This window comes from Antechinus flavipes, chromosome 3 (assembly GCF_016432865.1).
Source record: "Antechinus flavipes isolate AdamAnt ecotype Samford, QLD, Australia chromosome 3, AdamAnt_v2, whole genome shotgun sequence".
NCBI lineage: Eukaryota > Metazoa > Chordata > Mammalia > Dasyuromorphia > Dasyuridae > Antechinus > Antechinus flavipes.
The window spans coordinates 299,100,444-299,124,698 of NC_067400.1; the positions used below are offsets into that span (position 1 = coordinate 299,100,444).

Consider the following 24,255-nt stretch of genomic DNA (forward strand, 5'->3'; position numbering starts at 1 on the left):
AGGATGGTCCCTGGGGAAAGAGCTCTTAGAAGAATAGGACTTGAGTAGAAGTTTCTCGTGGATGGCAAGGGAGAAGAGGGAAAGGAGTTCAAAGAATGATGGAGGGGTTCCTAACTTTTCACCTACACTACTGATATAGCCTTCTGCTTAGTCTCTCTACCACAAGTTCTAATTAAAATCCTGCCTTCTACAGGAAGCCTTTCCTGATCCCTGTTAATTTTGGTGTCTTTCCTCTGTTGGTGATTTCCAATTTATCCTGTATATATTTTGGGGTGTACTTTGTTGTTTGTGGGTTGTCTCATTAGATTGTGATTTCTTCAGAGTAGGAGCTATCTTTTTTCTTTGTATCTCTAGCACTTAGCATAGTTCCTGGCACATAGTGGGCACTTAATAAATGTTTATTAACTGAGTCCAGGAGTGAGCAAAATAAAGCATAATTCTAAAATACATGTGTCCCAGATGGGTGATTTGTGAATTTTTAATTTTTTTTTAGAGGTGAGAACAAGGTTATAATTAGAGCAATACTGTGTCTATAGACGCTGTTAGTTATATAGAAGGTAGGTGTTACACATTCTCATGGAAGGTTTTAAAGGAAAATTTAATTAGTATACACATAGTATATAGCACGTGGAGAGGGAATTTGGTATTCTATTATTTCCCAGTGAGAGCATTACTATAGGCCCTTCTAATGAGGAGGTAACAGGGATCACCTCCTGCCCCCCAAACACAAATGCACACACATAAAGCCATATACTCACACACACTCGCGTTCCATATCTGTGTTTATAAACAGGTTAAAGAGTTATATAATTATGATTTTTATGCTCCCAGGAGATTTTTCCATGGCCCATAATATGTACTCTACTTAACAGCCATGGTACCTGAACTTTCACTTATAAAAGACTATTCTTTTGAATTAAGCACTGCTCATTATGGTTGTTGCTTTTAAACATACTACCCATAGATGCAGAACATATTAAACCACTGATGCCTTTGGTAGTCAAAATAGGTTCTTGAGAAACCAAATTCTTCATTGCAAAAATGAGAATAACCAAGGAGACAATGTAAGAGAAGTCATCAGAGAGACATATGACTGAAAAGCAATGAAATATTATATATTTGGACTCAAATGAATGGTTTTAAGTTTTCCTAAAGTCTTATGTGAAGCATATTCTCTATCAAAAATAACTGAATAGGTGTTTTTATTCTAATAATATTTATTTCTATGAATTTAAAAATTCTATAGATTCACCAGATTACCAAAAAGTTCCATGACACATGCAAAAAATTAAGAATCTCTGCCCTGCTAAGAGAGAACTTTTTACATCCTTTCTTCCATAATAGTAACAGTTAAGACAATATAAAAGCAGTAGTTGACTTGCAAGAGATAAGAGTGCTAAAAGAGTGGAATGAAGGGTAGAAAATGGAGATGTAGGGAAAGAGGAAGGGAAAACCACATAATTTCATCCAGGGCTTGCCTTGTTCAACACACAGTTAATCAAGACCAATTAAACTGTCTTTAAAAAACCTTCTATGAGAATGTGTAACCGTTACCTTTCATATAACGAGCACCTTCTAAATTGGCATAGAATTGCTGTAATTATAGCCTTTGCTCATACCCCAAAACATTTTCAATTACTACATAAATCACCCATCCAGATATAACACACAGGCTCTAAAAATTTGGTTTTTTTTCCCTTCTGTCATGTGTACTTTATAGGCACAAAATTATGATAATTAGATATTAACTAGACATGAACTTCCTAGTATTTCTAGAGCCTGATAGGGGGTACGAGAGAGAGAGTTAGAGAACTACCCAGGGAACATTTCATCTAAAAATCCTTTTATCACAGTGTATTGTAAATTTCTCACCATGATAGTATGTAACTGGGAATTAAGGGAAATAAAATGTTATAGAATAGGAAAAAACAATTCACACATCATATTTATTCCCTGATAGGTCTCCAATAATAAGATCAAGCAGAATCAATTATTTAGTGCTGCATATATATCTGCAATATGATTTAAACAGCAGGAAAGATTCCTGGAGACTGTCTTCTATGACTTTTCATTCTGATTAGATGGGCCTCTTACATTCTTTTTCTTTATAGCCATCACTATGGGAAACAATCAAGTGGACTAGGTGTAAAAGGGAATGATTCCTTTTCAAAAATGCTGTAATTCATTGTGAACATTGTTTACCCAAGAGTTGTTTTTCCTTATTAAATAGACATTTATTAAAGTTGGAAAGTATTTTTGCTTCACAGGAGGACATTAACAAATATGTTAAGAATGATATTTGGAGCACCAGCCCTGAAGTCAGGAGGACCTGAGTTCAAATTTGGCCTCAGACACTTTCCACTTCCTAGCTGTGTGACCCTAGGCAAGTCACTTAACCCCAACTGCCTCAGCAAAAAAAAGAAAAGAAAAAAATGATATTTGGCTTCTTAACTGCAATTGATAAAACGCTCATTGGCATATTCTCATTTCATACTCATCCAGTCTTCAATCCAAATAAAAGAAACTTCACCTTGAAGATTTCTTGGGATCAGTTTTAATATTCAAAAGGCAAAAATGTATGCATTTTAAAAATAAAATCTGAGTAGAAGACAATGAAAATGTTAGCACCATTATCAACCTGTTTCCCGTGATTTTTTTCCCCCCTAATCAGTAACCTATGTAGTCTGAATTTAGGCCGTTATTAGCTCTGATCTTTCTGTGTGCCCATATTATTATCCTTCTAATTAATCAAAATGAGTTTTCTATCTGTAACCTTTTTTTTCACACCTTAAATAAGTTAGGATAAGTCAGTAAGGAAAAATCTGTTTATTTATTGAACACAGATGCTAAGATTAGATTCTAAAATATAACCAGATGCTAAATTTCCTTGTTTTAGTTTGTCGAAAGACCTTGATCAGCCTGTGGTCTTCTTTCTTGTGTACTCATTTACAATTAACTTAAACTTTTATCTACACCAAACAGATTTATATATTTAATACATTTAAATTTAATACATTTAGATACATTTAAAGGTTTATGTGAACAATTTAGAACAGAAACTTTTTTTCCTCCAAGATAAATTTGAGAGTTACAAAAGATCTCAGAACAAATTGACACTAGCCTGTACTTATTCTAGTATCTCTCTGTTTAGATAGCATGTGATTTCATTGGTGTATTGTCATAGACTACAGTTTCTCTGTGACTTCAGGAGAAAGCCTTCTGGAGTTGCTCTGGTCACTCATGTGACAGCTGTGTGAATGATTGGAAATTGGAAAGACATGAGACAGAAATATTAATTAAAAGGCTATTACAGTCTCCCAACAAGCGAAGTTGGTTATTTGGACTAGCATAGGAAGTACCTTGATTGGAATGGAGACACTCCAAAGAAGCGATGAAGAATTGGTAATATGGTGAGTTTGTTAAGTATGCCATTTGTGCTTCTATCCAGGTCATTGACAGTACTAGTGGCCCAAGCCCAAATATAGACCCCTTGAGGAATTCAACAAAGACTTGAAATATTTAGGATTACTCTTTGAGTATATTGATTCAGCCAGTTACAATCACCTAATCTCTAATCTTATTGAAAATCATTAGTGGGAAAAAATTTATTAAATCATTGGCTGACCTGTCAGTCTAGTCACTGTAAAAACTAAAGAAATAAGATTAGTTCATCACGAATATGTTCCTAATTAAGCCATGCTGGCCCTTAGTTATCACTTTTTAAATGTCCACAAGACATTTAATAGGTCTTCCAATTTTTCTAGTATTCAAAGTCACATTCATCAGTCTAAAGGTTCTACTAATGTTTATCCTTTTTTTAAAATGATGTAACATTTGCCTTGGCAATTAATCAATCTTTAAACATTTACTGAGTGTTTCCTATATGCCAGGCACTGTGCTAGGTAGTAGGGATTTAAAAAAAATGAGATGACCTTTACTTTTAATAAACATATTCTTTTGGAGGAGAAAATATATGTCAGTTCTTTCCCTTTCTACTCTTCTTGTTGCCAGCATACCTTAAAAAAAAAGAAAAAACTCGAAACAACCCACTTTATTGTCCTTAGCATTTGTCAAACAAACTCTGTTCTATTTGAGCTTTGTGACACCTAAGATTTGTAAAGGGCTATGTGATGCTTGTTTTCATCTTCCATCATATATCCTTAAATCTTGAATAGCTCTGATTTTTATTCCCATTTGGAATAATTACTATTCTTACCTTCAAAATTTGCTTCTTAAGGCTTCCCATTCCTGTTGGACCAAATTCCTCTCTAGTTGAATTTTAGTCACACACCTCCTAAGTTTCTCTCTCATCAGGAAAATGAGTTTTGCTGACTCTAAGCCAGGCATTCTATGCACTACGGCATCACCTAGGTGACCTTCTCTATTTCTTAATCAGTTTCAAATAGTTTTGATGATTACTGTTTTGTAGTTCTAGATATGATACTGCTAAGGCTTCTTTCCTGCTTTTTTTTTTTTCATTATTTCTTTCTTAATTTCTTAATGATCAAAATCAGTCAGGAAATAAATTGCTCTCTATTTCATCTGTGAAGAAATAAAAGTAACTATTAAAGCAGAACAATAATTTATTTCTGGAAAAAATGAGTTCTTTCAGATGTCCATATAACTGAAGTCTCCCAAAACACTATATTATGTCTCTTTTATGGATTTGTGGTTTGTTTTTACTAGCTGATCTCCATTTGGACAAATTGTTCAATTTTTTGCCCTTGCTACAATTTTTGTTTTTTGGATTATTTCCCTCCATTGCTCCTGACTCAGACATTCTTTGGCTTTTTTCATATTGTTCCTGGATTTCCTTAAGTGAATATGCTTTCTTAGTATGCTAATTTATTAATGTACCACCAAGTAAAGTATATTCTTCTATAGATATTATTTAGTAATAGCTCACATCTCAACAAAATCTTGAAGTTTGCAAAGTCCTTCCATCACAACCTTTTTTTTAAAGTAATTTTTATTTTATTTTATTTTATTTTTTTATTTATTATTTTATTTTATTTTATTTTTGGAAACAAAATATTTATTTACATTTATGGATATCTTTTATATTGTTTTCACTTTGAGAAAAAGACCACTTTCTAACTTGAATCTTTACTATTAATAGTTTTACAAACATACTACTCTAATATAGTAATCAGAGCTGACATTATATATATATGATTCTGATCTTTAAAAGGAATTTTTTTTAAAAAAATTAACTAAGCTGCAAATAGGAAAGAGGAGATAGGGAAGAGGTATGATACCCAGAGGCCCTCTCTTTGTCCACTTCAGCTGGGCCTCCCTATTTACAGAGCGCCATCATCCCAAACATAATTGCTGCATTAGCCTGAGGAGTAAGCTTGATGGAAAGGATAGATCACAGCAACCTTTTGAAATGGGTAGCACAAGTCTCTAGGTTTCAGGTTTTCATTTCTAAAGTGAGAGTTGTACTAGATGAGGAAGCTGAGTGATTAATTGATTCACTTGTAGTCAGACAGCCAGTAAGTGGATTCAAACATATCTCTCTTGGTAACAAATCCTGTACTGTAGACATTATAACATGCTACTTCTTTTGAGTTTTGTTTTACCAAGCCACATATGTACTTGTGTGGTCATTTTTGCCTCTGCAAAAGAATATCTAATTCACTTTATTAACCATGTCTCATTCAGTGACATATAGATACCTGAGGTCATGGTTTCTCTTCCTAGTTCCTTCTTGGTTATTATCTCCCATGAACTGCTAAATCCTTCTCACTGATCTTTATGGTATCTAGGTTGAAAGTTATATAGAATCAGCCTACTTTTTGATTTTCATTTAGCTTTGGCTTGAATTATCTGGATTATTTGCTGAAATATTTTTACTTTATCATTTTGAAATCATCATCTTTGAGACATGTTGAAGAATAATTGGAGATTTCTTAGTAATGTGAATAGCAGAAGCATTTTTTCAAGCATTAATTGTACTGAAATGTCTGATAGGATTGAGAAAAACAGGCCAATCCGTAGTATTATGAAAAATTAATCTGGGTATATATGTCATAAAGAACATAGTCTGCTGGAATTACTGAATGAATGTGTGAAAGAAGTATTATGTTCCATTTAAAATACTTTTCTACTTAATGCTGCAGAAGTCATTAAAATATGATACTTATATGTCTGCTATATGCGAAACAAAGCAAGGTAGGCAGGGGGAAATATGATAAATAAGTTATAGTACTTGCCCCCAAGTAGCTATGTTATAATGCAGGGAAGGCCCACTTTTATATTGACAAAATTATTATTTTTACTGAACCAGTGATTTCATCAGTGTAGAGAATTCTGGAGAAAAAACTCAGTCTGGTAATACAGATTAGCACTTTCTTTGACCTTTATAGTCCTAGAGAGTTGTCTTGGGGTAGTCAAAGATTAAATGATTTACCTGGAGTCAGACAACCTGTAAGTGTCAGTCAGAGAGAACCCTGACTCCAGTAATCTCTAGCTTCACACCATTTGTTGTAATGTGTAGCTGAACAATTGCTCATTAACTTTGTAAACCAGTTACTGTACCATTGCAGTTCTATAAAAACCAGCCAACAGGAAAGCTCTACTTAGATGGAACACCTCACTTCCTGATGGGGAATAAATGGGTATTAACTGATTTGTTTTTTAGCATACAGGAAGTACACTTAGGTTATGCTTGACTAGAATAGGGCAGAGTTAACAGGGTTAGTGTCTGGGTGTAAATCATCCAAAATTTGAACTTCTCAATAATTTGACCATCTGACATCAATCCTGCCCAAATGGACCACAGACTTTTGATCTAGATCATCCTTCTAATGAACAAAGACTTATAGTTGAGCAGAAATTCCATAAAGGGTATTTCTTATACTGTCCAAAATGATAAGATTAGGAAAAGACTGGTCCTAGCAATTCCCTGTAGCAAAGTAAAAGTGTATAGTTCCTTATTGATTATCCATGACTATTCCATAAGTGGGACAGCTAGATGGGACAGTGAATAGAGTGCCAGTCCTGGAGTCAGGAGAAATGACAAATAGGTGTGTGTCCATAGAGAGAAAATCCAGATGTCTGAAAACAGAAAGAGTTCAAAGGAGGGGAGCTCCTGAAACCAGCTGAAATTGGGTAAAACGCAGTAGAATTGGTTGTGTAGTTAAAAAAGCTGAAAGGTAGGACAAGGGTCATAGTTCAGCTAAAATACATGGGTTTAACTACTTCATAAATATTAACTTCTTTTCCCTAAGAGGAACTAAGGCCCATTTTAATGGTCATGCAAGGTATGTAACAGGAGGGGGCGACACTTTAAGGGTATATGTGGTAGGAAGATTAGGAAAGAATGTTAGCTTCATCACCCCAGCCAGTGGGGAGATGAGAGATGGACTCTGGGGCCAGGAAAAGGGATATAAAGCAATGCTCTTGTTTCTGTAAAGTGTGTGAGTTCTTCTTGAGTTTCACACCAGCTTCCTGCAGGAACATATTAAAAGTTTAAACTGCTTCACTCTTCACTCATTCTGAATTTGTTCATTTATTGTGCTCTATTGGGTAGAATTTTGTTTCTATTAAAAAAGACTCATCTTCCTTATTTCAAATCCAGCCTCAGATGCTTATTAGCTGTGTGATCCTGGGCAAGTCACTTAACCTTACTGTTTGCCTCAGTTTCCTCATTTGTAAAATGAACTGGAGAAGGAAATGGCAAACCACTCCAGTATCTTTGCCAAGAAAACCCCAAATGGGAACTCAGAGAGTCAAACAAGACTAATTAACAATTCCGTAAATGAACAGAAGTATTTCTGTACAAAATAAGGAAAAATAAAGAAAAGAACTGATAAGTAATAATTGCTAATAGTAGTAGCTAGCAATTATACAGTGTTTTAAGGTTTCCAAAGCACTTTGTAAATAGTCTCTCGTTTTAGACTCATAGCAATCCTGGTAGGTAGATGCTATTATTATTCCTTTTTTATTGATAAGGAAGCTGAAGAGGCAGAGGTTAATTGATTTGCCTAGGGCATATAGCCAGTAAATGTTCCAGGTCAGATTTGAACTCCAGTTCATGTCTTTATGATTGAAAGTTAGTACTTCACTGTATTAGTTAACTGTAAGACATTTACAAATGTAGTTAGATATACTCTTAAATGAAATATTTTCATTGGACTTAATATTACTACTTCTTTTTCATTTTATAACACATACTATTTGCATTATAGAATGTGTTTTAGTTAAATGTGCCCTGCCTCCTTTGGCTAGTTTGTAAGGTTGATAGAAATAAGGCCCACTACTTCATATCTTAATATCTTTTTGTTTCACAATATTTAACATTCTTTGCTTGTTGCTTACAACAATTTGCTAATTTTTATAATTTGATTTTATGAGTTCCTTGGAGTCCTAAAGAGATTAATTTTACTGGTGTTTGACCAAATGAAAATTATTCTATGGATTTTTGTTGTAGTGGAATCAGTATTTTTCCCATTTAGCTTATGTCTGTTGAAAACTTACAAGAGAGATATTTTCTCATGCTGCAGTCAAATGACAACCAAGAAAATTATCACCTTAAAAATTGCCATTCAAGTGTTTGAAACCACATATTATGATTATTGAGATTTTCAGTAGTAACAACTAAAGACTTACTTATTAAAATCAGTTCCCCTGATTGGTTTGTTTCTCCTGGATTATTATAAAACCTTAGTTATGCTTTATTAATTCTTACTCTCCTCATTTGCCACTTCCTTTTCTACCAGCCCTCCCTTTGTGGAACCATGACCACGATCAAATTAACTTGTTGATTGTTTCTGGATGGAATATTTCACTTTTGTTTTCCCATAACCTCACTTAACCAACCCTGTAATTTTCCTGACTAAAGTTTCACTTTTGGTTACCATCTCTTTTTGGGTGTTTTCTCTCCCATTAATTAGATTGTAAACTTCTTGAGGACAGAAACTGTTTTTGATTTTTTCTAAGTCTCTCTCCAGCTTAGTACTTGCCAAGTAGGAAGCACATTAAATGCTTTCCTTTGCCCACTCTCCTCATCCTCATATAACTAAACTCAGTAAGTTTAAACATGCAAGGGAGGTATATTAGAAAGCTTTTTGTAGCTTGGGAATAATCAAAGTATTTTAGTGAAAATTGAGTATGTGTGAGGAGACGACCAACATTCTGGTATTGTAACATTCTTTATGTGAATTGTTTTCAATGTAGATCTCTTCAAATACTTCACAGTTGGGTAGTCCTGAGCCCGTGAAACGCTGTGGGAAGTCAGCACTCTTCCAATTGGCAGAGGTGAGTTTCTAAGTAGCTTTTAATCTAAAGTTAATGAAAAGTTTAATCTCTCTCTCTCTCTCTCTCTCTCTCTCTCTCTCTCTCTCTCTCTCTCTCAAATATAGTCATAAGTGTCAACGATATACAGTTTTTTAGCCATTAGATTGTATTTACCATAGTCTTTGGAGTTAAGGTTAAAGTTAAATGAAAAAAATTCTGGTGGTTAGGTTTTGTTAAACATTGGAAGAAGGAGGTTGCACAATCTCTTTCTCAAGAAGTTTTTAAAAATAGGATAGTTTCTCATTTTCTGAGCAGGTTCATGCATATGAAGTTTGAGGGTAGAGGAATGGAATGGGTCATTTGCACAGCTTCTGGTAGTAATATTAGCACAAAAGCCTCAGTTCCATTTTTAAAGAAGTTTTTTTTTTTTTTAAACCCATAACAAATAATGATCTATCAACATGATCTAGGAAACATTATGCAAATTATTCTCAAATATTACATAGTGAATGTCTCACTGTGTGACTTTTGTGAAGTTTCTGGGCCAAAAGGAGTTGAGGCTGTAGAGATTGTGCACTGAGCAGAAATCACAATTCTCTTATTCATGATATGGCTATCCTCCTCTCGCTCCACCCCCCTCTGCCTCCTGGAGCTGTAGTTTTTTGGCAAGGCAATTGGAGTTAAGTGTTCCCACGTTTGTTGTGAGGATCAAATGAGATAACATTAGTAAAGTGTTTAGCCCAGTCCCAGGCACATAGTAGACTTTTAATTTTCTTCAATTTTTCTCCAAGAAAACAGATAATCAGCACTTGCGGTCCTTTAATGTTTGCAAAGTACTTTATATAGGTTATTATAGTCATAGAAATCTTCCTCATCTGCCTCCATGGGTTCCAATTTTACAGATGAAGAAACTGAGTCCTTGTATAGGTTGACATATACAAAGAATCTTTGGTTCCAGGCTGACAGAGGAAAATATTTTCTTTTTTACCAGAGTAAGAAGATAATAGGAGAGTTACAACATAGAAAGTAGGTTAGGGTTTCCAGAAGGTCTCAGAAGTGCTCTGGCCTAATCCCCTTATTTTACAAGGCTTTCAATAACTTTCCTCTGGTGTCTTGGGTAGGGTCTCAGAGTCAGAAATTGAACCTAGACCTTCCAATTCCAAGTCTAGCCACATCAATGCTGCCATACCTCTCTAACACTTTACTTCTGAGCCCCATATGGGCTACTGGGTGTGCTGTTGGGTAAGGAAAATGGGAAAGATGCTAGAATTTAGAATATAATGACTTCCTTCTCATTTTAAAATAATAATAATTTTTTAGACTATGTACATAACTGTTCATAGAAAGACAAAATAGTTTATTTTAATTTTTTTTTTTTTTTTTTTTACTGGGGGGAGGAGGAGAGGAGTAAGCCAATAAATACTCTACAGGGTTGTCTGACCTATAAATATACATTAGCTGAGAGGCAAAAATGCATAAAAATCGCCATCTAAGAAGACAAAGGGTATCTGCAGTTCAAATACCTGGATCATCAAAGGAATAATAATTAGTATTATTTTACTATGAAGATAAGGCTGGTGAGACTTTTACATATCATTTTAAGATACCAAAGCAAGAACAATGAATGACCTAAAAAGCTGCAAGAAATTCTCTGATAAAGAAGAGTGTTGCTCAAAAGCATTTGGTAATTTCTTGGCAAAGCATTGCCTCATGTGTAAAGAAATTGTAAAGAATTGGTCAAAGAAAATTTAATTATTAGACAAAAGTGAATAAACGTAAGCAATTAGATCCATGACTTTTCATTGAGATTTGTAGAAGAAGAATAAATAGATGGTGGGAGTTAGTGAAATTGTAGGAGACAATTAAAAATATATAGATTGCAGTTTGGAGAGACTTTCAGAAGAGTGGATTCTTTCAAATTCACAACTCTTGTCTTTACTCTTAGGCAAGGCAGCTAATATCACTAAATTGCTGTTTTCTCATCTATGAAATGGGGTTAATAACTTGCAATGCCTACTTCCCTGAATTGTTGTGAGGAGAATGTACCAGATATACATATACATATATGTGTATGTATGTGTGTATATATTTATTTATATATACACATATATACACATATATACTCATATGCATTATTATTTGTAGAATTAGTACTATATGCTATGGCTGAATAGCTTTTGCCACCAAAATATGCACAAATGTCCCAAAATTCTTACTGTGGTTTTAAGCTTTAAAAGCATAAAACCACACTTATGATTTTTGGGACATTCCATATATTTATACAAATGCAAACATATACAAACACATATATGCACATATATACACATATGTATCTATATTCTGATTTATGATATACAATATTTAAATTAACATTAAATACTAAGTAGCATAGCAAAAAAAAAAAATCTAAAAATGTCATTATCTCAACCATTAGAATCAAATATTATTTTGTCACAAACAATAAATTCTTAAGTTGCTTCTTTCAGTGATATGATAAAAAAAAAAGTCAATTTGCTTTTGTAATGCTTTGCCTTGAAATAACAACTGGGCAAAAAAATTATTTCTTATGAAATTATAATTCATGCTAAATCAATCAATTAGTCATTATTTAACTTTGTAGGCAATGAATCCCAAATATGAAACAGATGCTATGTCTTGGCAGATTTTTGAATTCTTCTATTATGTTGGAGAAATTCTTCTCTCATTGGAGGGTTTCCTTAATTGCAGTTACTAAAACAAATTAATTACAAGTATATAGAAATAGGGACTGAACATGTGGTTTCATTGGTATAGGGAATGCCAAGGTGAAGAAACTTCCTTTACTAAGGGTTCTAATGGTCTTATTTAGATGCTTAAGGTACAAAGTGATTGATGTGTCCAGGATCACATAGCTAATATGTGGCAATCAGAAGCTGGACCTTGGACTCATGTTTTGCTGATTTCAAGGCTGTCTGTTTACATACTATGCCTTGTCACAAGTATTTAAGAGGCATTTATTTCAAATCTTTATGCCCTTTTCATTAGTTTAAGAAAATATGCTTATGGAGAAACTAGACATGCCAGAAAAATAAGGATTTCTCAAGAAATCACTCTTACAATCTTACATCGAAGATGTTCCAAAAATCTTAGTGCAGGTGTAGTTAGTAAATTAGCATTTATTGTTATTCATTCATGTCAGTTATATCTGACTCTTGTGATCTCATTTGGGGTTTTTTTTGGGCAAAGATACTGGAATGGTTTTTCATTTCTTTCTCTGGCTCATTTTATAGATAAGGAAAATGAGGCAAGAGTGAAGTGACTTGCCCAGGATCACATAGCTGGTATCTGAGGCCAAAAGAAAATGAGTCTTCCTGACTTCAGACCTGATACTCTGTACTTAATATCCTCTGTATCACCTATCTCCCCTAGCATTTATTATGTATCTACTATTGGCCAGGCACTGGGCTAAGTTCCAGAGATATACAGGCAAAAAAAAAAAAAAATCAACAATCAACCAACCAATCTCAAACAAAACAATCCCTGCCATAAGACAGGAAGATTCTTCTTCCTGAGTTCAAATATAACCTCAGACACTTAAAAGCTGTGTGAACCTGGACAAGTCACTGACCCCTTTTTGCCTCAGTTTCTTCATCTATAAAATGTGTGTAAAAACCATTCTGGTATCTCTGACAAGAAAACCCCAAATGAAAACATAAAGAGTTGTACTGAAACAACTAAACACCATCACAATACAGAATTGGAATTTCTTGAGTTTGGAACTTTCTATTATCTCATACAATTTGTGTTACAGTTACTACTTTGTAACTGCATACATGTATGTAAGACACATTTTAATGGGTCATGATAAGCTTTAACATTTTAGGTTTAGCAATAAAACAACTTTTGAGCTCTAGTATGATGTCTAAGAAAGAACTGCCTTGGAGTATATATGTACTGGAATTAGAGGAAAAAAAAACTATGACAATTTCCAGTACCTATTTTCCTCTCTTTTTTGAAAAATGTCCGTTATGTTTTCTTTAGTATATCTTTCTACATATTGGAGAATGTTAATGCTATGTTTCATTACCAACTAACATGTGGTAGGAAGTACCTAAGTACAATTATCACTTGGCCAAAGCTTCTGTTTTTTAGGATAAAAATGTAACATTAGAAACCTAATGTTTAAAACTTTCCAAAATCTGACTTTTTAGTTTTGTTTCATATTATACATGTTTTTGCATTCTTTATTCCAGTAGAAATGGTCCTCTAGCTGTTCTTCATTTTGAAACCCCATCTTCTACTTTTATTCCATTCACAAGTCATTTTCTGTTTGGAATATACTCCATTTTTGTATATACCTAGTAAAATCTCTAATCTCCTTCAAAGCATACTACTTCATAGAGAAAACAGAAGCCTTTATGATTTACCTTAGCCTTTACCAACTTCAGCCTCTGGTAATTGCATTTATTTACTAAAGATATATGTCAGCCAACTAGCATTTATTAAGCACCAATTATATACATGCAGAAGGGACTGCTAATTTCCTCTTGAGAGAAGGGATAGTTTCTTTTTTTTTTTTTTTTTATCCCAGCAACTAGCGTGTCATCTTCCAGATTACAGGTACTTAAGGAATGTTTGTTGAATTTCTTGAATTTGATTAGTATAATGTGTTAAAGGTAGAACATTTTTTTTTACAAAAATCTAAGACTGACAGCCATGTGACATAATTGATAACACTGGATTTGGAAATGACAGCACTCTTGAAATTGGATCATATGAAGATACTGGCAGGCAATGTATTTCTAAAAATTAGCAGACATTCACTGGTATGTTTACCATGTGAAAGAACTGTGCTAGGTAGTGGAGAAGTAGAAGGCCCTATCTCTGCTCTTGAGCTTCGAAGCTGATTGGAAAGGTAAGGGCTACCCAGCATGGTCTGTTTTTTAAGAAGTCGAATAACAATATATTTCTGTACTCTGTACTCCGTGAGGTTCATAGCAACTCTGGGAGGCAGAGGCGCTTATTATCCCCATCTTGTATTTGAAGAAACTGAGGTAGAGAGAGGTTAAATGTTTTGTCCAGAATAATACAGCTAGTAAGCATCTGAGGTTGGATTTGAACTCAGGAATTCCTGACTTTAATTTCAGTGCTTTATTCATAATGCAACCTAGTTGCCTGAGATTTGGTAATGTGATCTTAACATTCTTGTAACTTGTTCCAATTAATAAATATTATTTTAAGTACCATGTATGTTGCTGGGAATGCAAATGAAATAAATGAAGCAATCCTTAGCCACAAGAAGCTAATTTACCAGATATGGCAGCCAATGCATGCTATCTTATTTTTTCTAAAACTCATCCATGTCTTCCAAAAATATTTATTGATAGATCCATTTTTTTATTTTAAGTCATGATTATATTTCTGCTGACATCCTTAATGATGATTTTTCTGCTCAGTTCTTCATTGATAATATTGCAACCTATTCACATTTCATGAGTTTCTCCATTGCTCTTTGACCTTCAACATTATTCAGAAACCAAATGATTCTCTGAGAATCAGAGACATATATAGTATTTCCAGAAGAATAGCAATATTTTTTTTAAAATGGGTCTTTATCTCAGAGAGAAACATGGGCTCGTTAAAAATAAGTGCACAATTTCACAAAGACAATATGATGGCTTACAGTGAACTCTGCTGGTTCTTCTGGCTCATAGAGGAAAGCCTGCTTTCCTCTTCCTGTTCATTTTCCAGTTACATACCTCCATATAGCAACAATAATAATACCACTAACAACAGCTAGCATTTATGTACTGCTTAAAAGTTTTCAGAGTGCTTTACAAATATTGTTTCATTTGTCACTCAAATGATTGACAGCCTTGAAACACAAGAAGTAGCAAGATCAAAACAGTGCAAAATTAATTGTTAAATGAGTATAATAGACAATGAGTTACTAATACCTTAGAAGATAGAGACAATTGTGAGCACATTAAGAGTTTGAACTGGATTAGTAACCATGGAAAAGAACAAATTTGATAAAAATTGTATTTTTAAAAGAATTTGAAAAATCTAATTGTTATTTGAAAATGAGAGAAGATATAGAAGAGAATAAAAAAATGATTCCTTGGGTTTGGAACCTAGGTGATGGGAAGAATTCAATTAACAGGAATAGGGAAGTCAGGAAGGAGAGTGAGTTTTGATGGAAGAAGATCTTGAGTCCCCTTTTTAGAAACTTTGAGTTTAAGATACAAACTGAATATCCAAGTGCCCAATTGGCTACAAAGATAGAGAAAAATCAGGGCTACCAAGTAAATTTATTAGTCATCATGGTTGTAAGTATGCCAATGGAAAATTTGTGAGCATTTAGAAAGAGAGTTTACGGTAAACCAGCATATGTTCATTAAGAACATGACAAAGAAACTAGCTGCATTTCCTTTTTTATGGTCTGTTTTTATTAGACTAAATCAGATGAATGTTCTAGTCATCATAAACTTGGATTTCAGCATAACATCTGAACAAGTATCTCAGTGTCCATTTAGACAAAATGGAGAAAAGTGTATCAGATGATAGTACAGTTAGATTGATTTGGAACTGAGCAAACAACTAGGTTCCTAAAGTTGATATATCATAATAAAATATAAAATAACCCCAAGTGAGCTTGATTATTAAAGATAACTGGAGAGAAGGAGAATGATCAAGGCAACAAAATCCCAGAGGAGGTAATAAAGTATTGAATTTAGAATACCTGTATAAGTATTGGCCTTGAAAAGGAGAAATATTTCTTCTGAAAAAAAAAAAAGGTTTTAAAAAAGGAGAGCAATGCAATAGAATTGTTATGTTTTAGTGTCTGGTAACTTTTTTACTTAATGTATTTTCATTGGGGGAAAAAAGCTTTCCTCTCAGATCTAGAAGCTTTTTTTATTTAAATGAATTAGATGTGATGTTAAATTCTTCCAGAATTGCTCTTTTAAAAAATAGAGAGATTATTGATCTATTTGATTTCATGTTAGTGAAGGAGAAATCAAAAGTTACCTTTCATTAGGTCTGCGCAATAGGAGAACAGTAAGGTTTTTGTTTGGTTTTAGAATTAGATATTTTAAAGAGCAATTTTACTTTAAAATCATATAAATGGGTAGGTAAGAAGTAATGTATATTAATGACTCTATAAATAAGATCTTATGGAAAACCATGACTCATTTCTGGAATAAATATGGTTACAATGTAGTGACAGTGCATGAAATATTAAAAAATCTCCTGCATAAATTCTCCTTAATTGATCAATCTAGTCACTTCAGCAAACTCTACCATGTGAATACAGCAAGCAAAATCTACCTGTTCCAACCAGGATCTCAGTTTATATGTTTTCTCTTATATATATTCATATATATTTTTCATGTTCATTGTCTTAATTTTCCTTTCAGATTATCATTTTTTCAAGTATAAAAATTCTTTGCCTCCAAATCTTCCCAAAGCTACCTATAACACTTTTTTTTAACATAATGAAGAATATATAAATGTTACCATAGATTATTACACATATATTAGCACCTCCCCATGGTTATTCACATACTTGTCCTTGAAACCTAAAGTAGTAATTTCAGCGGCTGTAAATGTGTCACACACGGATCATTGCTAATATACTTTCCATTGATTACAAACCAGTTAATTTTTTTTAAGAAAAGTACTAAACAGGTAAAACAAGTAAGTTGTTAAAGACACAGCCCCACCAGACCAGGAGCATACATACATACTCTTTGCACATACAAGGAGATCACAAAGAATGTACTGGAGCCAGCTTGAATCAGCTTGCAAAAGCTGAAAATTTTCAACTTGGGAATTTTGCAAATGCTACAAATCTGGGCTTGATTTATTTTATTGATTTTTCTAGACTTAAGAAAGCAGTGAGAAAGCATCAGTAATATAGATTAAACTTTAAAAAAGAGTGCCTCAGTACTTTTTTTTTCTTTCTGGAGAGCCAGTTGCTGTTGTTGTTGTTGTTGTTGTTGTTGTTGTTTACCAGTGCTCTGTTATTGTGGATTGTAGATCATATTATCAGAAATGGAAATTGCCCTGGAGTCATCTAGTCTATATTCCAACTTTTACTTGACTGAGGATGCCGGAGATGGGAAGTAGTCATTCAGACACAGAATTTGAACTCAGATCTCCTTACTCCAGGGCTAGTGCTTTAACAACTGTGGGCCTTTTAAATAAGGTAGGGTGGGAGTTGAGAGCAGAGATAGCATCTACTTGATTTTTTTTTTAAATTTTTTTTAATTAAAATTTCTTTTGGTATTTACTTGAAAATGTATCATTGGAAAGGGGAGGTCTTTCAAACAAGTTTTTGAAATCTTTCAACCCCCAGAAATGTTCACTAGCCTCATCCCCATATAAAACAATTTATCTTCTAATATATTCTACATTTAACTACATACCATTTCATGAGAAGTAACATAATAACCTATTTTAAAATAGGTTATGTAAGCTCTAGAAAGTGGCATTATGCAAGAAAGATGACAACCTCCCTCTTTCAAGGCTTCTGGAAATCCTATACTATGTTTTCTTTCTCTAGTTTTAGTCTTAAAAAGTAGACAGCCCAATTATTTGGGCAGCCAAGATGAAAAGCATTCTTATTCCTTCAGGATGTTGCAATCTTATTTACTATATTTGATTATTTTCAGACGCTAGTTTATGCTGGTATATATTTTTATTTTGGCTTTATTTAAATATAAGAAGTACACATCGTGAATAATACTGTCACATATTACCTAGAGATTTGGTCTATTCTTTAATTGATGACTGAGTAGAAAGACAAATTTCTGAAAAAGATTGTGATTGGGACTTTGCTTCAAAATCTCTTTGAATAAAAAGGGAGTTTTCCAAATAAATACCTCCTGATTAGCAATCAGTAAGTTATTCTTGCTCACAGACAAAAGCATCTTAATTGTTTGTTACTGGGTCAAGTTTCTACCCTGCCCTATTTTTAATCCAGCTAGCTTCATTGAAATATATAATAAAGGACTTTTAAGTCAAGATATCAGAATAATTTAGATGATAACAAAAAACAATAACTACCAAAAGGAAACACCAAGGAAAATTAAAATGATAAAATGATCATGCAAAAAAAATTAGATACTCTCCAAAAATATACTACTGATCATGCAAAAAAAACCAAATATAGTTTCCAAAAATATACTGCCAAAAATATGCTATCAAAAATACTACGCAGCATAGCTACTGTAGTAGAGGCAATACAAACAGAAAAGGGAATGTGGCTGAATATCTGCAGAAACAAAAGCAATTAAGGAAGAATTGACATTTGTTAATAAAAAAATTAAAAAATAAAGATCTTGAATACAGTTTTTTAAATTATGGGAAGAACTTTACCTAGAATTTTTAAAAATGCAAAAAAAAACAAAACAAAACCCTGTATTTATTAATGCCAAACACTCTGCTAAAAGATACAAGTGGCCAAAAAGCAATCCTTACCCTGATTCTTCAGAAGCCCTTCTTTAGAAGCTCACAGTTTAATGGGAAAACAATATTTACACAACTATGTGCAAACAAGATATATACAAATTAAATTTGAGGTTGTCTCAGGAGGGAGGCCCTAAGATTAAATAAAGGACAGGAAAGTTTTCTTGTAGAAGATGGGACCTTTATCTAAGATTTGATGAAACGCAAGGAAATTAGATGTCAATGATGAGGATTGAGAGAGTTCCAAGGATAGGGAATAGCCCCTGAAAAAATGTAAAGTCAGTGGATGGAGTGTCATGTATAAGGAATTGCAAGACACCTAGTTCAGCATCACTAAATCCCAGAGTAAGTTGAGAGGTGTAACGTATAAGATGACTGAAAAGGTGAGAAGGGGCTAGGTTAATGAAAAGTTTTTTTTCTTTGTACTAGTTATTGATTTGTCACAGACATGGCTTCTGGGAGGTCAGACATCTGGCTTCAAGGGAAAGTGTATGAAAAAAAATTCAGGAAGAAATGATTTTGTAAGATAACAAATACTGAGACTATAGTAGAAAATTAGAAATAATAAATAGTCAACAAAAGGCAGCCTTACTTCAGCAGACTACAGTATTGTGGGTAATAATAGTTATTATGCCTTTATGTGCTTTACATTTAGTGACTCATTTGATTAAGAGATAGGTACTATTATTATCCCTGTTTTACAGAAGAGAAAACTGAGGCAAACAGAAGTTAAGTTACTTGCCTAAGATCATACAGCTATAATAAGTGTCTGAAACTGAATTTGAAATCATATTCCCTATTTCAAACCCAGGATCATCTATCCATTATACTACCTTGTTACTCTTTTTTGTTTAGTTGTGGCTGATTCTTTGTGATCTCTTTTAGGGTTTTCTTGTCAAAGATACTAAAGTGGTTTTCCTTTTCCCTCTCTAGCTCCTTTTACAACTGAGGTAAACAGGGTTAAATGACTTGTCCAAGGTAAGGCAGCTAGTAAATGCCTAAGATCAGATTTGAACTGGGGAAGATATCTTCCTGACTCCACATCCAGTGCACTACCTGGTTGCCTCATAAAATAGATAATACATATGACTTATAAAGGAAATGCAGTAGAGAATTAAAGAATACATGAATTATCCAAAGAACTGAAAAAAAATGTAGACTCATCTGACAGACCTGATGTAGAAGTCAGAGTACATCTGCTTCTGATATTCCAAAGAATTGGGGAGGAGGAAAAGAATCTGATCTCCATATTTCCAGGAAATCATTAAAGAAGACTTAATAGAACTTAACAAAAATCAACTATAATATGTAAATAGAATCCATGGGCCCCAAAGGAGAATCTTAAGAATCCATTCTATATACATTAAACCCCAACATTATAATAACAAGGAAAAAATACTTAAGATTGTCGCATTATACTATGTGTGAAATTATTTATGAAGGAACATTAGTCAGTTTCTTATGGTATAGTTGGGAAAATTGGAATACTCCACACCCAATCAATCAATCAACCAATAAACAAATAAATAAAAAACCATGGACTTTTGACCCAGAATTACCTGCACAACAAAACTCAACATTATGTTTTAAAATAAAAGATGGATATTTAGAAAGCAATTCTAGGTTTAGTATTGGGTTGTATCTTAGTGTCATCTAGTCTAATTCCTTTATTTTAAGGAAATTCCTACTACATAAAATGAGAAAAGTGAAAGAGATGGCCTCTAAGCTCTCTTCCAGCTTGACTTCAATCAACATCCATTTCACTATAATACACTGTCTCTGAAGAGTTTGTAGAAAGATATAGGTGCTCCAATGAAGTCATCCAAGAATAAACTTGACTTTCAGACAAGAAGAAAAATGCTTAAAACAATTCGCAGTTCTCAAATCAAGATAAACTAGGTGCTAATAATAATGGCTTACCATATACATGACATTTCAAGGTTTGTGAAGTGCATTTCATTTCATTTTATCCACTGAACAGCCATAGGTACATCCTGTTATTGTCTACCTTTTACAGATAAACAACTGAAAAGAGATTTAAGTAACTGGCTCAAAGTCACAAGCAACAATAAACTCGGGTCTTCTAAACTCCAGGTCCAGTGTTCTGTATACTTTTGCAGCATTAAATGTTTTAGATAGATTTTTCAGAGAAAAGGAAGTTGGCAGAAAGTAGGGAATATCCGGAGGGGCAGGAATGGAGTCCAAAGATGAGGAGGGTAAACATCATGGAAGTATGGATATGAGGGCATATCCCTTAGCACTGCTTTCTCATCTTGCAAATAAAGAATTTTAGTCTCAGAGGTGAAGTGACTTCTTCAAGATCACATAGATTGAAGAATTGAAATCCAAGTCCAGTTACTTGATTCCAAAACCAGTCTTTTCTGTGAGGAAAGTAATGTGATCTCAAGTAAAACTCCTTTTTTTGTTTGAGGAAGTTTATTAAAAACTACATAGTAATATATGATAGTTGATGCCATAAAATATTTGGGAATCTATCTACCAAAGGAAAGTCAGGAATTATATGAGCAAAATTATAAAAAAGTCTCCACACAAATAAAGTCAGACTTAAATAATTGGAAAAATATTAAGTGCTCTTGGATTGGCCGAGCGAACATAATAAAGATGACAATACTCCCTAAACTAATCTATTTATTTAGTGCTATACCAATCAGACTTCCAAGAAAATATTTTACTGATCTAGAAAAAATAACAACAAAATTCATATGGAACAATAAAAAGTCGAGAATCTCAAGGGAATTAATGAAAAAAAAATCAAATGAAGGTGGCCTAGCTGTACCTGATCTAAAATTATATTATAAAGCAGCAGTCACCAAAACCATTTGGTATTGGCTAAGAAATAGATTAGTGGATCAGTGGAAAAGGCTAGGTTCACAAGACAGAATAGTCAACTATAGCAATCTAGTGTTTGACAAACCCAAAGCCCCTAACTTCTGGGAAAAGAATTCATTATTTGATAAAAACTGCTGGGATAATTGGAAATTAGTATGGCAGAAATTAGGCATGGACCCACACTTAACACCATATACCAAGATAAGATCAAAATGGGTCCATGACCTAGGCATAAAGAACGAGATTATAAATAAATTAGAGGAACATAGAATAGTTTATCTCTCAGACTTGTGGAGGAGAAAGAAATTTGTGACCAAAGATGAACTAGAGACCATTACTGATCACAAAATAGAAAATTTTGATTACATCAAATTAAAAAGCCTTTGTACAAATAAAACTAACGCAAACAAGATTAGAAGGGAAGCAACAAACTGGGAAAACATCTTCACAGTTAAAGGTTCTGATAAAGGCCTCATTTCCAAAATATATAGAGAACTGACTCAAATTTATAAGAAATCAAGCCATTCTCCAATTGATAAATGGTCAAAGGATATGAACAGACAATTTTCAGAGGATGAAATTGAAACTATTACCACCCATATGGAAGAGTGTTCCAAATCATTATTGATCAGAGAAATGCAAATTAAGACAACTCTGAGATATCACTACACACCTGTCAGATTGGCTAAGATGACAGGAAAAAATAATGATGAATGTTGGAGGGGATGCGGGAAAACTGGGACACTAATGCATTGTTGGTGGAGTTGTGAACGAATCCAACTATTCTGGAGAGCAATCTGGAATTATGCCCAAAAAATTATCAAATTGTGCATACCCTTTGATCCAGCAGTGTTTCTATTGGGCTTATATCCCAAAGAAATACTAAAGAAGGGAAAGGGACCTGTATGTGCCAAAATGTTTGTAGCAGCCCTGTTTGTAGTGGCTAGAAACTGGAAAATGAATGGATGCCCATCAATTGGAGAATGGCTGGGTAAATTGTGGTATATGAATGTTATGGAATATTATTGTTCTGTAAGAAATGACCAGCAGGATGAACACAGAAAGGTTTGGAGAGACTTACATGAACTGATGCTAAGTGAAATGAGCAGAACCAGGAGATCATTATACACTTCAACAATGATATTGTATGAGGACATATTTTGATGGAAGTGGATTTCTTTGACAAAGAGACCTGAGTTTCAATTGATAAATGATGGACAAAAGCAGCTACACCCAAAGAAAGAACACTGGGAAACGAATGTGAACTATCTGCATTTTTGTTTTTCTTCCCGGGTTATTTATACCTTCTGAATCCAATTCTCCCTATGCAACAAGAGAACTGTTTGGTTCTGCAAACATATATTGTATCTAGGATATACTGCAACATATCCAACATATAAAGGACTGCTTGCCTTCTAGGGGAGGGGGTGGAGGGAGGGAGGGAAAAAAAATCGGAACAGAAACGAGTGTCAATATAAAGTAATTATTAAATAAAAATTTTAAAAAATAAAAAGATAGTAATATATGATAGTAGAAAAGTGTGGGAAAAGTAATCTTGCTAATTTGAAATTTAAAAAATACATATTTCTTTTCAGTGAAATGATTGAAGGAAAAAGACAAGTGTGACAATTAAATTCACTGGTTACAAAGTCAAATGCCAAGAAACTAGTCCTTTAATAAAAAAAAGAAGAAAAAGAATGCTATTTTTGTCCTAACAATATAGAGAATAAAAAATATATTTTTTTAACGGAAAGTAAATAGAGAAAATATCTGTTAAGTTTTGAAAACTTAAAATCTAAAATGAAAATAGGTGAGGGCAAAATATTTGTAGTATATATTAGGTAAGTACCTAATCTAACATTTTACATGTATATGCATTTATATGCATACGTACACATATATACATAATATATATGTATTTATATATTTATATTAGGTGTTTATTGATATATATATATATATATAAGGTAAGAATCTAAAGTCTTACATGTGTACACACACACACACTACATAACACAATTAGATGGCACAGTGTTAGCTGCAACCTGAGTTTAAACCAAGTCTCAGATACTTAGTATTTGTGTGATTCCAGTCAAGTGTCTTAACCCTGTTTGCCTACCTCAGTTTCCTCATCTATAAAATGAGCTGGAGAAAGAAATGGAAAATCACTCCAGTATCTTTACCAAGAAAACCCCAAATTGGGTCACAAAGAATTAAACATAAACAATCAACAACAACCACTAAATTTTTTTTAACTAAAAATATATGTCTATGTATGCATGCACATGCACATACACACAGTTGGATGTATAAATGTGTGTGTGTGTGTGTGTGTATGTGTGTGTGTGCATCTAAAACAAAAGCACAGTCCCTAAATGGAGCAATTGCTAAATCATCAAATCAAATTAATTTTTCGGAAGAGGGGAAAAAGCCTGAATAATCACATGAAGGGATTCTTAAATTCCCTAATGCAAATCAAGTTGACCCTCAACTACCACTCTGTGAAAAAATGAAGGGAGGAATTAATTGAAAATCATCTATTAGACTTATACTAAGTGCCAAACTTTGCTAAGTGCTGGTGGTATGAATAAATTAAAACTAAAATATCAAAAACAGGAAAAATGAATAAATGTGATATCTGTGGGCATGTATGGAAAAAGACAACCGGACACATTATTACTGGGACTTTCAACTCTTACACATATTTTGAGAGCA

At 33.4% G+C, this 24,255-nt stretch overlaps 1 protein-coding gene across 10 annotated transcripts in view; it reads left to right on the top strand.

The window, feature by feature from the left end:
* BBX (BBX high mobility group box domain containing) overlaps positions 1-24,255 on the top strand; it is a 358,834-nt gene that overhangs the window by 273,102 nt on the left and 61,477 nt on the right. For all 10 annotated transcript variants that reach the window (XM_051985230.1, XM_051985235.1, XM_051985229.1 and 7 more), the window contains one exon: positions 9,181-9,261. In XM_051985230.1, coding sequence (XP_051841190.1) covers positions 9,181-9,261 — 81 coding nt within the window. The remainder of the gene's footprint in view (positions 1-9,180; positions 9,262-24,255) is intronic.